At 32.4% G+C, this 12,655-nt stretch overlaps 2 protein-coding genes across 2 annotated transcripts; both read right to left on the reverse strand.

Moving 5' to 3' along the window:
* Positions 1 to 227: 227 nt before the first annotated feature.
* LOC141704332 (F-box protein At3g07870-like) lies at positions 228 to 1,386 on the reverse strand. Its single transcript, XM_074507576.1, has 2 exons — positions 1,188 to 1,386; positions 228 to 1,045 (listed from the first exon to the last, which is right to left on the reverse strand). The coding sequence occupies exons 1-2, from the start codon at positions 1,384 to 1,386 to the stop codon at positions 228 to 230; spliced, it is 1,017 nt and encodes a 338-aa protein (XP_074363677.1).
* Positions 1,387 to 9,906: 8,520 nt separating this feature from the next.
* On the reverse strand, positions 9,907 to 11,064 carry LOC141704333 (F-box protein At3g07870-like). The gene has a single exon (XM_074507577.1). It carries the CDS (start codon positions 11,062 to 11,064, stop codon positions 9,907 to 9,909), a length of 1,158 nt encoding a protein of 385 aa, XP_074363678.1.
* Positions 11,065 to 12,655: the final 1,591 nt, after the last annotated feature.

Genomic DNA, 12,655 nt, shown 5'->3' on the forward strand with positions numbered 1-12,655 from the left:
CAAGCACTAAATGCTAAAGTTATCTCGCAGCCTACAGTAATTATTAAATTTTGAAATTAGGAGTACATACAAATATTAGATAAACAACTAGAAAAGCTTTAAACATAACGTGTTCTTGAAATGGAACTAGTTATAAAAACCTTGTATTTTTGCAGTAAAATAAGCAATGTTCAACAACTTAGACTCGGCCCTATTTTCGATCCTGTTTTGCTCTATTCGGTTATAAGTCAGTCTTCTACTTGAGGAGACTCCCATCTTTTGACACCCTCCAAGGTGAAACTCCTCTCTAGACTGATAAAACCGGGGACATAAGTCATCGCACCAAATGTGAGAAACTCACCCTCCGGGAAAATGTGATGTCGCAATGTTTTATGTTGAGGATGATAAGTGAACAATTGAAGTTGGTCACAATACATTAAGATGTTCCCATCTTTGAGAACTTTAAGAAGCCGAACCATGTCGGTATTTATACCTTCATGTAACGGAGGATTAGGAGTGATGATGAGTTTTTTACTCCAACTATCTTCCACGCCATAATCTCTCTTCACCCAAATAGAAAGTTCAGAGTATAGTGTTATATCACATATACACAAGCAACCTTTAAGTACTCCCAAGTTCCTAAAATGATTATGGACTCCCAAGATGCTAAAATGATCTGTATTCCCAGGAGCCCGTGGAGGAGCTTCCATTGGACGAAATAATTCTCTATCCAAATCGAAAGCACATATTAGTTCACCAGCTAACCAATGGAGGCGGCCACTGACATAGTGACCCCTATCATGTTCATTCAGATGGAAGGGGACATGTCCTAGATCTCTCCACATGCCGGTTCCAAGCGTATAAACCTCGCTCCCTAGGTCATATTCAGTTGAAGGAAATCTACCCTTATAAAAACGTACAATCTTGTACTGTTGGTTCGATTCAACAAGTCCAAAGCCATAATATCCCTTTAAATATGATACTCTGGTGTACTCGGAATCTTGAAGGCGTATGTACTCTTGTGTAATTGGATTGCATACATATGCTGAATCATCATAACTATCTTCTAAGCATATTAACCCATTAACTGATCCAATTAACCCCACATAGTCTCCCAAGGCAAGTCCCGGGGCAAAATCTCATCATAGGCTCGTGATGAATATCATGTTGGTGATGTTGGTCATCTAGTTCAACCACTGCAAGGTCACCATCATTGTCATCATCTACGTCCTCGGCGTCTCCTTGATGAAGTAAAAGCATTTTAGATGATATAGAGAGATGCAGACGCGAAAAAAATGGTTCTGAAACTATATTACACCATCTTTTGCACACGCTTTTGCATGACACTATTGTCCTCACAGGAGTTCTTGATATAATTTCAGCAATCAATTCTTCTGGTAAGTCCATAGTGGAGAATTTGTCACTGCACACCTTGCATCAAATAAAATAATTCTTTTCAGTGAAGAAATATATCATTGACTAATTTTATAAATCTCAAACAAAACAAAGAATCATTATGCAAATGCACCTCTATCTTCATTCAAATTTCCAAAATAAAAAAATTCATATATCATGATTTGTTAAATATTAGCTAGGATATGACACAAGTGAGATCATATCACAATGGTGACATCATAATTAATGTAGCAAGAGGAGCCACCAAGTGACAAAAGCAAGCTTTAAAGAGAAGCTATGTTTTTTTATATAAAGAGACTTACTCTTCCTTCTTTTATAACAAAGCACAACAGAAAATGCAGCAGAAGTGGTAGTATAGACAATACACACAGTTCACTGTATTCTTGTGTTCATTATCTTGCTCTGTAGTAGTATAGACAATGCACACAGTTAACTGTACTCTTGTGTTCATTATCTTTCTCTGCCTTCTTTTTCTATATTTAGTCATATATACATATAAATTGTGACATGATTATATTTCTAAAGAAAATCATGTCTTGACTTAAATTTATTAACAATTAACATACTAAGTCCCAATGTATTAAAAATTTAATAGATTAAATGGCTTGATTTGGAATCCAATCTATTTTGACCGATGCCAAATTAATAAAACCCTTTTATTCTTAAAACTTTCATCCTGATTCTAATTGGAATATTTCCCCTGTGATGAGCTCTAGTGATGCGCTCTTCAATCCAACATATAAGTGGAATCCCAAGGGGGGTGTATTAACACATACATGAACAGAGTAATCGAGAAATTCTTTTATATATCTAGCTCTGAAAATTTCAAATTATTAATTCTTCACTTAGTAATCATTGAAAAGTTTGTTAATTAATAGAATCACGAAATTTAATAGTAAGATATGAAAAAATAAAGTATATAATTCAGAAAATACCTCTTACAAGGGCTTGGAGTAGAAAGAAGAGGCAAGGCTACGGTTTCGTGCACAGTAGAAATTTGGAAGCACAAACGGTGAGTAGATTTCGAGCCGAAGGAACTCAGAAGCACATGCGTTGGAATTTTTTTACACGGTTATGTATAATAATTCATTTCTATGTTTGCTACATGGCATTGGGATATCAAGTCAGTAAAGTACTCTATACTAGGAAATAGGCGGCGTATCGTATGGGCTATAATATTTTTGGTCCGAACTACAAGTTAGTAAAAGGACCGCGTTTCGTGTAGGCCTATAATATTATTGGTCTGAAGTTCAAGTCATTAATTATTTTCTAATCGAAAAATGTAAGAAAACAACTACTTCAACGTCCTCGTGAAAACGATCCCAATTTATAATATCGTCGGTAGTACGGTTATAAAAAAATAAAAATGGTACTTTATCTTTAATTTCTCACAATTTCCAAAATCTAACATACTTATTATCTACTCTTATCATTAAATGATATAAAATGTAAGTTCGGATTTTGAATCAATATTTAAGGAGCGTATACTTCTACATTTTAAAGCACGTTTCTTCGGTACCCTGTTGTAAATTTCACCTTTTCTTAAATTTTCCTTGTCATCCATTGTGGTGCCTTGTCCCGAAAGGAGTACTAACAATGACTCTTAAGAACACTTGCAATGTGGGAACAAAATTAATTAACATATATACATAATCATATACATGTGGGCACAAATTAGAACCAATCCTTAAAATAGAATCTCATAATCATGTGAATTCTGCTGCATAACCCTAAATTTTAAATAGATTTTTAAAATCTAAACATATATACATCACTTTCGTAAGTTTAAAAATATTTTGAACATATGCTTAAAATTCAGACCACACAGCCCATGAGAGTCGGCCGCCCTAACTTCATCAAACCCTAGCCGCCCTATCTTCTTCTTCACCCTTTATACCCATCTCTATCTCCATATTCATCTACATCTTCTCCTTTTATTCACTTTTTCTTTAATAAAATCGAGATTTGTTTTACAAAACTCGAAAAATCCATTACAGTTCTTCACTTTAGTTTTAAGATCTACTAAGGTAAGAGTCTGGATTTTATAATAAAATTCAGTTTTGGATTCAAAATCTGCGGTCTAACAACATATTACAATTTGGTGTTATTCCGAGATTTTTGAATTTTGGGTTGTTTCGTATTATTCTGTTTAAGTTATTATTTGTGTGTTTGATTGTCTCGCTTTATGCGATGTGTCTCGCTTTGTGCGATGTGGTGGTTGTGTTGAAAATGAATTGGATGGTGTATTGGGAGATCTGGATATCTCGCATCAACAACACTTTCGGCAGGTCTATAGCTGGTGTCCGGCAGGTAGATAGCTGGGGTGCGTTTGGAACGGTGGTGAAAATCACATGTGCTCACCTCTCACAAAAAATATTTGTTCATAACATGAGGCCTCTAAACTCAGTTGTTGCAACTGAGTCCTCTGAACGTTGCAATATCAATCGAATTAATGTGAGGGTCAATTGTGAAACTACTGTTTTCGGGGGAGATGCGTGCTGGATTGTCCGGGAAACCATTACCTTCATTTTTAATTTTCAGAATATGTGTATTCAGTTTGTTAAGCAATCCGGAAACAAAACAGCTAATTATTTAGCTCTATTTGTTTTTCAACCTGGTTGCATGATCAGTTGGGGGTTTGTCCCGATTGAATCTCTTTCAAGTTATTAATTAAATTTGCTTTAAATTTGGCAAAAAAAAAAGGCCACACAACCCTCATTGTGATATTGTTCTTTAACTATTTTCTCACCTACTTTGTAAATAACTGAGGAGTCCTATAATCAATTAGTCTTATTGCACGATTCATATCACTGACAAAATCACATTAAGAAAATCCTATGTTATCTTGCAACTGTGTAAAAAGGAGTCATATTGGTTCATTTGTAAATGAGTATGAAAAGGGCAAGATCTTTCGTAAACATAATAATTTACCCACTAATATTAAAAAAACCTAAGCATCTATACTCTTTATTAATAAGCGAAACTATGCATAATTTGGTGCTAAAAGTACCCAAGTACCAAATTTTGGTACTTACATGACATAAGTTGACTTTTATTCTCTATCAACTTTGTTTTTAACACAAGTCGACTTTTATTCTTTGTAAATTTTATTTTGTTTTAAGTTAGTATTCATCCAATCGTCTTTTTAATTTATAAAATAAAAATATTTTTTAAACGATTTTTAAATTATATTAAATATTTATTAAGTTATGTTAAATTAAGTAAAATAACTTATATTTATTTTTAATTTTAGAAAAACTAAAAACTACTAACACGAATCGACTTATTTTTCTGTAAACTTTATTATTATAAATTATATTAAAATTTATTAAGTTACGATAAATAAGTAAAATACATATATTACTTTTATTTTGAAAACTACTAACTACAAAGTAAACTATTAACACGAATTGACTTCTATTCTGTGTAAACTTTATCATTTGTAGTATTATTTTAAAAATAAATAATACTCCGTAAGGAGAATTATGATTATGCCTCCTGAGTCGGAGCCTCTTGCTTAATGCGGTTTACCTTGGTTCAACGCTATTGCGTGAGCCCGTAGGGTTAACCACGTGCGCACCCGAAGCCCGAAGGATAACGGCTGCGGGTTACCTACGAAAAAAATTATTGATTTAATGATCGTATATGTTACTGTCCATCACAACGTTTATGTACTTTAAATTAAAAAATCACATTTTAACAGTAACAAATTTATGACATGTATTTAGATTATATTTAGTAATATTAAATTAAGTTTAATAACATATATTTACTTTTAATTTGTAAATTAATTTTTATCGATAATTAAGTAATATTAAATAAACTATATTAAAAGGCTAAGTATAAGATAATTTCCAAATTATATTAATTAATATTAAATTATCTAAAGAACATATATTTGGTTCATAAGATAGAGATACAATTCGTTTCACAATAATAAAACTAATATTGTACTTGGTAAACAGATTGCTTAGAATCTTCTGAAAAATCGTCAATAATTAGTGTTATAACTTTTGAGTTATTAAAGAACCATTTTACCTTCTGTTGTAAAAATCGGAGATCGGGGAAGATCGGTCTAGCTACCGATTTGGGATTAGTTGAAGTCGAGGATTAATCGAAATTGTTAATCGGAGTAAAAATCAAATCTATTATAATAATAAATTATATTTAATATATTAGTTATTTATTAACAATATATATTTATTATATCATAATTTCTATAAATATTCATATTTAAATTAATGTAGTATTTCATTTTAATAAATAAAATATATATACTCCAATAAAGGAAAATTCGTAAGGATTAATCAAATTTCAAAATCGAATCGGTCGAGTACTTTGTAGGAGATTAATCGATTGAATAAAGGAATTTTAGAATACTATTTTACCCAAGTTAAGACCGACTTTCAAAAAGGTTGGGATTAATAACTCTTCGGTGAAAAATGAAATGACTAGGTGAAAAATGAAATGACTAGGTGAAACTCGAGTTAAAAATCGTGTTTTACAAAAATCAGTCATCGAAAAAAATTGAAATCAGTCGATTAAAAATTGGGTTAATTGTGTAAACAATTGGATTCACTGGTAAAAAATTAAAAAATATATATATATATATATAAATAAAAAATTAAAAGTATGAATCCGGTCAATACGTGAAAAATCAGGTTAGTTGGTCAAAAATCAACCTCATTGGTAAAAAATATAAAAAAATATAAATCAAAAAATTAAAAGTATAAATGATACAAAATTAAAAAATATATATTATTCTCTTAAAACACATAATTACTAATTTAAACCTTTCTTAATTTTTTCATCTTAAATTGATCTCAGTCATAAGTTACATCTCAAAATTATATTTACTTTAATAGTGGGACATATTTAAAAATTTCTTTATATAAATATAAATAATAAAAATTTTATATGTATAATCAAAAATAAATAACACAATACATATATTAATATTATATCTAAAACTAATATAAATTAGTTCTAATTAATGACTCAGTTAATCATTTTGATCAATCCCTGATTAGCCGATTAATCACTAGACTGTGGCTGTAATTCAAGTCGGCGGCTCGCGAGTTCGCCCGGCTCGAACTCGTTTAAGTGGGCTTGACTCGGCTCGTTTAGTTAAACGAGCCGAGCTCGGGTAGAGGTTCCGGCTCGTTAATTACTCGAGCCGGCTCGGCTCGACTCGTGAAATTAAACGAGACGAGTTCGGGTAAGATTTAGGCTCGATTAAGTGTAAAATTAAACGAGCCGGCTCGCCCGACTCGTAAAAAAACCGGCTCGTTTAGCTAAATGAGCCGGCTCGACTCGACTCGTAAAATTAAACGAGTCGAGTTCGGACAGAGGTTTAGGCTCGTTTAACTAAACGAGCCGGCTCGACTCGACTCGATTAATCTCGGCTCGAATTACGCCCTGCTCGAAACTCGGCTCGCTCGGCCCGAATTACAGCCCTAACTAGACGGTCCCGCTACTGATAAAGTCCAATTTCCAATTTTTACAAGACCGGTTAGAAAATTTCTATATTTTAATGATTAAATACAAATTAAAACTGGACAAATATTGTTTTTAATATATTTGATTAACTTACTAAATAATAAGTAAATAATCAAGTGAGATGAATATTACAATTAATAGTAGGACCGTAAATGAGAAGAGATGTTCGTAAACGAAATTCAGGATTGACTTGTTTACGTAAACTCGATTCGGTTCAGTATTCTAAACGAGGGCGATCAAGAATATGAAAATGAATTCGAATGAATAATTGAGCCGAGCTTTTTGTTTGCTGGATTCTGACTCGGCTTGTTTAGCTCGTAATCGACTCAGACTTGACTCGAACTCGACTCATATAAAGTTCATATATATTATAAATAATAAATTATTATTGATCACTTAAATATTGTTATTATTACATTTTTCTCATAATTTAATAATTTTTTTAAATATTTTAGAAAATTTGCTTGTATTTCTAAATTAAACACTTAGTTTTTTCATAATGAAACTACCATATTGTTACCAACTCATCTCCAATTTTTAATATTTTTATAAAATCATTAAATAACTTGTGATTTATAAAAATTAAACTTAAGCAAAATATCTAAACATAATAACATTTCGACATGGACATTTTAAAATGTAACGTACAAACTCTCTTTCGCTCTCTATTGAGTAGCCATCTCAAAATAGCCTCAATCTTGTTTTTCTTGATTTAGTTTCCATTTTTCCTTGGTTACCAATTTATTTGGGTTTGTTTAGTTTCTCCTTAATTGTGAGAGTTTGGTTTTTATTTCTTGTTGGTCATATGTCTGGGATTACAATTCTGCAGAAATTTCATGATATTGATTAAGTGATAAAGGTTTATGATGCATCTATGGTTGATTGCTCAAAACAACAACTGAAATATTACAACATGTACATATCTCTTTAAAAAATTACTTGGTTGCCTATCAAAGAACGAAGGATTCAAACGATATGATCATACGTTTGTTCAATTTCGATTATATGTGTAAATGCCGTTATTATTGAATTTTTTTTAAAAAAAATAAGTAATGTATGATTTCTAAAATAAAACTCAAAAATTTAAAATAAATTGTTTATGTTCTTAAAACACAACTTGAAAAAAATGATTTAGATTAGAAATATGGGTAGAGTGTTTGTATATATATCATTATAAAATAAAAACTAGTATTTGATCTTGATGCAATTTGTAAAACTAAAAATTATATTTTAAATTCGGTCGAGTAAAAAATACATGTGAAATATTAGGGGACAACTCGAGTTTGTTCAAATTCGGCTCGAATTCATATAATAAAGAGCCGATCTTGAACATCACTTTCCGTTAGTTTATTAAATTCAGCTCATCTAAAAAAAGAAAATTAAGCTAAACTTGATCTGGACGGCTCAGATCCGTTCGTTTGCTAAATTCAAGTATGTCATAGTTGTAAATAGCATCGTCGTGTTCATAAATTTTTTCTTACAATAAAATGATATAATAAAAAGGAGTTAGGTTCAAATTTACAAAATATCGCTAATTTGTAGTGTTTTTTTAGATTAAAATAATTTAGATAAAATAGTAAACTATGTTTTAATCCCATGTGACACCCCAGGCAGCCTCACGTTTAGGCTGTGTGACCTCCAAAAGTATACCACCATATACAAACTCGAGCCCGATAAACTTGGAATTTGAACATTTGCATCAATTACAAACTACAACGAGGCTTATGAAATTGTCAAGTTTTTGCAGTGTCTTAATTTGAGGATGATTACTGGAGGGGAAAAAATCACTGTAGCATATAAATTCCCCACAGGGCGAACTTGTAATGTGATACTCAAACGACCATTTCTTTAATCATAATGGCTGAGTCAAAGAAGTTCACATATACAACAGCACCTACTTTGTTAGAGTTTCCCACAAACTCCAGGAACATAGGCAGTTAATTGAACAGCAACTTTCTTCGAACTGAAAGTACACAAACTTCCATAATGGCCTTTGGATCATAAACTAAGCAATGAAGATTGTCATAGACACATACTACATCATAATTCCTAACTATTAAAATCAAGATATCGAGAAACAAGTTGAAAATCAAGATAAACCAGAGTAGCCCTAAACAGCTTTAAAGCTTTCAGGATACATTTAAATCCGATGAACAACTTTGAGCTTCTAGCGCAGACAGAGCAGCGAGAGCACTTATAGTATATGTTATCAGACACAGTTTTAAGGTTTAATTAAACTGGTTTTTGTGATTTTCTTTCACTTTCACATACATAACCCCGAATGAACTTATGCATTTTTGTCATTTGACTTTAAACTTACTTCTTAACCCAACTCGCTTTGGTTTAACACTCAATTTTAGGGAAATACTAACATCTACAAATGAAAAGCCACTCTAAAAGATATGCCTCTAAATCTTACAGTTCTTCCGTGTGGATAACTTATACAAGTAACATAATGTAAGATAGGATTACAAATGTAAAACCAGCTGTATAATTCAAACTGCAACTTAGCTAACAACAGAAGTTATAACAAGGCCTTCCTAAATGAAAAATTTAAAGTATGACCACCAAATTTGACCTAAAACCAAAGCCCAACAAAGCTAGGCCAAAGCTGAATAAATAAAATAAACTACACTCATCAAGATGAAAGGGAAATAATACTATGAATCATGAAAAACAGAATCAACCAAGAGCAATTTACAAGCATACAACATAAAATCATTTATATATATGTAAATGTTATAAAAATGTCAAGCACTAAATGCTAAAGTTATCTCGCAGCCTACAGTAATTATTAAATTTTGAAATTAGGAGTACATACAAATATTAGATAAACAACTAGAAAAGCTTAAAACATAACGTGTTCTTGAAATGGAACTAGTTATAAAAACCTTGTATTTTTGCAGTAAAATAAGCAATGTTCAACAACTTAGATTACTCGGCCTTAGTACTCGGGAGACTGCTCGGACTCGGCCCTATTTTCGATCCTGTTTTGCTCTATTCGGTTATAAGTCAGTCTTCTACTTGAGGAGACTCCCATCTTTTGACACCCTCCAAGGTGAAACTCCTCTCTAGACTGATAAAACCGGGGACATAAGTCATCGCACCAAATGTGAGAAACTCACCCTCCGGGAAAATGTGATGTCGCAATGTTTTATGTTGAGGATGATAAGTGAACAATTGAAGTTGGTCACAATACATTAAGATGTTCCCATCTTTGAGAACTTTAAGAAGCCGAACCATGTCGGTATTTATACCTTCATGTAACGGAGGATTAGGAGTGATGATGAGTTTTTTACTCCAACTATCTTCCACGCCATAATCTCTCTTCACCCAAATAGAAAGTTCAGAGTATAGTGTTATATCACATATACACAAGCAACCTTTAAGTACTCCCAAGTTCCTAAAATGATTATGGACTCCCAAGATGCTAAAATGATCTGTATTCCCAGGAGCCCGTGGAGGAGCTTCCATTGGACGAAATAATTCTCTATCCAAATCGAAAGCACATATTAGTTCACCAGCTAACCAATGGAGGCGGCCACTGACATAGTGACCCCTATCATGTTCATTCAGATGGAAGGGGACATGTCCTAGATCTCTCCACATGCCGGTTCCAAGCGTATAAACCTCGCTCCCTAGGTCATATTCAGTTGAAGGAAATCTACCCTTATAAAAACGTACAATCTTGTACTGTTGGTTCGATTCAACAAGTCCAAAGCCATAATATCCCTTTAAATATGATACTCTGGTGTACTCGGAATCTTGAAGGCGTATGTACTCTTGTGTAATTGGATTGCATACATATGCTGAATCATCATAACTATCTTCTAAGCATATTAACCCATTAACTGATCCAATTAACCCCACATAGTCTCCCAAGGCAAGTCCCGGGGAAAATCTCATCATAGGCTCGTGATGAATATCATGTTGGTGATGTTGGTCATCTAGTTCAACCACTGCAAGGTCACCATCATTGTCATCATCTACGTCCTCGGCGTCTCCTTGATGAAGTAAAAGCATTTTAGATGATATAGAGAGATGCAGACGCGAAAAAAATGGTTCTGAAACTATATTACACCATCTTTTGCACACGCTTTTGCATGACACTATTGTCCTCACAGGAGTTCTTGATATAATTTCAGCAATCAATTCTTCTGGTAAGTCCATAGTGGAGAATTTGTCACTGCACACCTTGCATCAAATAAAATAATTCTTTTCAGTGAAGAAATAATCATTGACTAATTTTATAAATCTCAAACAAAACAAAGAATCATTATGCAAATGCACCTCTATCTTCATTCAAATTTCCAAAATAAAAAAATTCATATATCATGATTTGTTAAATATTAGCTAGGATATGACACAAGTGAGATCATATCACAATGGTGACATCATAATTAATGTAGCAAGAGGAGCCACCAAGTGACAAAAGCAAGCTTTAAAGAGAAGCTATGTTTTTTTATATAAAGAGACTTACTCTTCCTTCTTGTATAACAAAGCACAACAGAAAATGCAGCAGAAGTGGTAGTATAGACAATACACACAGTTCACTGTATTCTTGTGTTCATTATCTTGCTCTGTAGTAGTATAGACAATGCACACAGTTAACTGTACTCTTGTGTTCATCTTTCTCTGCCTTCTTTTTCTATATTTAGTCATATATACATATAAATTGTGACATGATTATATTTCTAAAGAAAATCATGTCTTGACTTAAATTTATTAACAATTAACATACTAAGTCCCAATGTATTAAAAATTTAATAGATTAAATGGCTTGATTTGGAATCCAATCTATTTTGACCGATGCCAAATTAATAAAACCCTTTTATTCTTAAAACTTTCATCCTGATTCTAATGGAATATTTCCCCTGTGATGAGCTCTAGTGATGCGCTCTTCAATCCAACATACAAGTGGAATCCCAAGGGGGGTGTATTAACACATACATGAACAGAGTAATCGAGAAATTCTTTTATATATCTAGCTCTGAAAATTTCAAATTATTAATTCTTCACTTAGTAATCATTGAAAAGTTTGTTAATTAATAGAATCACGAAATTTAATAGTAAGATATGAAAAAATAAAGTATATAATTCAGAAAATACCTCTTACAAGGGCTTGGAGTAGAAAGAAGAGGCAAGGCTACGGTTTCGTGCACAGTAGAAATTTGGAAGCACAAACGGTGAGTAGATTTCGAGCCGAAGGAACTCAGAAGCACATGCGTTGGAATTTTTTTACACGGTTATGTATAATAATTCATTTCTATGTTTGCTACATGGCATTGGGATATCAAGTCAGTAAAGTACTCTATACTAGGAAATAGGCGGCGTATCGTATGGGCTATAATATTTTTGGTCCGAACTACAAGTTAGTAAAAGGACCGCGTTTCGTGTAGGCCTATAATATTATTGGTCTGAAGTTCAAGTCATTAATTATTTTCTAATCGAAAAATGTAAGAAAACAACTACTTCAACGTCCTCGTGAAAACGATCCCAATTTATAATATCGTCGATACGGTTATAAAAAAATAAAAATGGTACTTTATCTTTAATTTCTCACAATTTCCAAAATCTAACATACTTATTATCTACTCTTATCATTAAATGATATAAAATGTAAGTTCGGATTTTGAATCAATATTTAAGGAGCGTATACTTCTACATTTTAAAGCACGTTTCTTCGGGTAATACCCTGTTGTAAATTTCACCTTTTCTTAAATTTTCCTTGTCATCCATGTGGTGGCACCATTGTGGTGCC

Source organism: Apium graveolens, unplaced genomic scaffold (genome assembly GCF_009905375.1).
Source record: "Apium graveolens cultivar Ventura unplaced genomic scaffold, ASM990537v1 ctg7720, whole genome shotgun sequence".
Lineage (NCBI taxonomy): Eukaryota > Viridiplantae > Streptophyta > Magnoliopsida > Apiales > Apiaceae > Apium > Apium graveolens.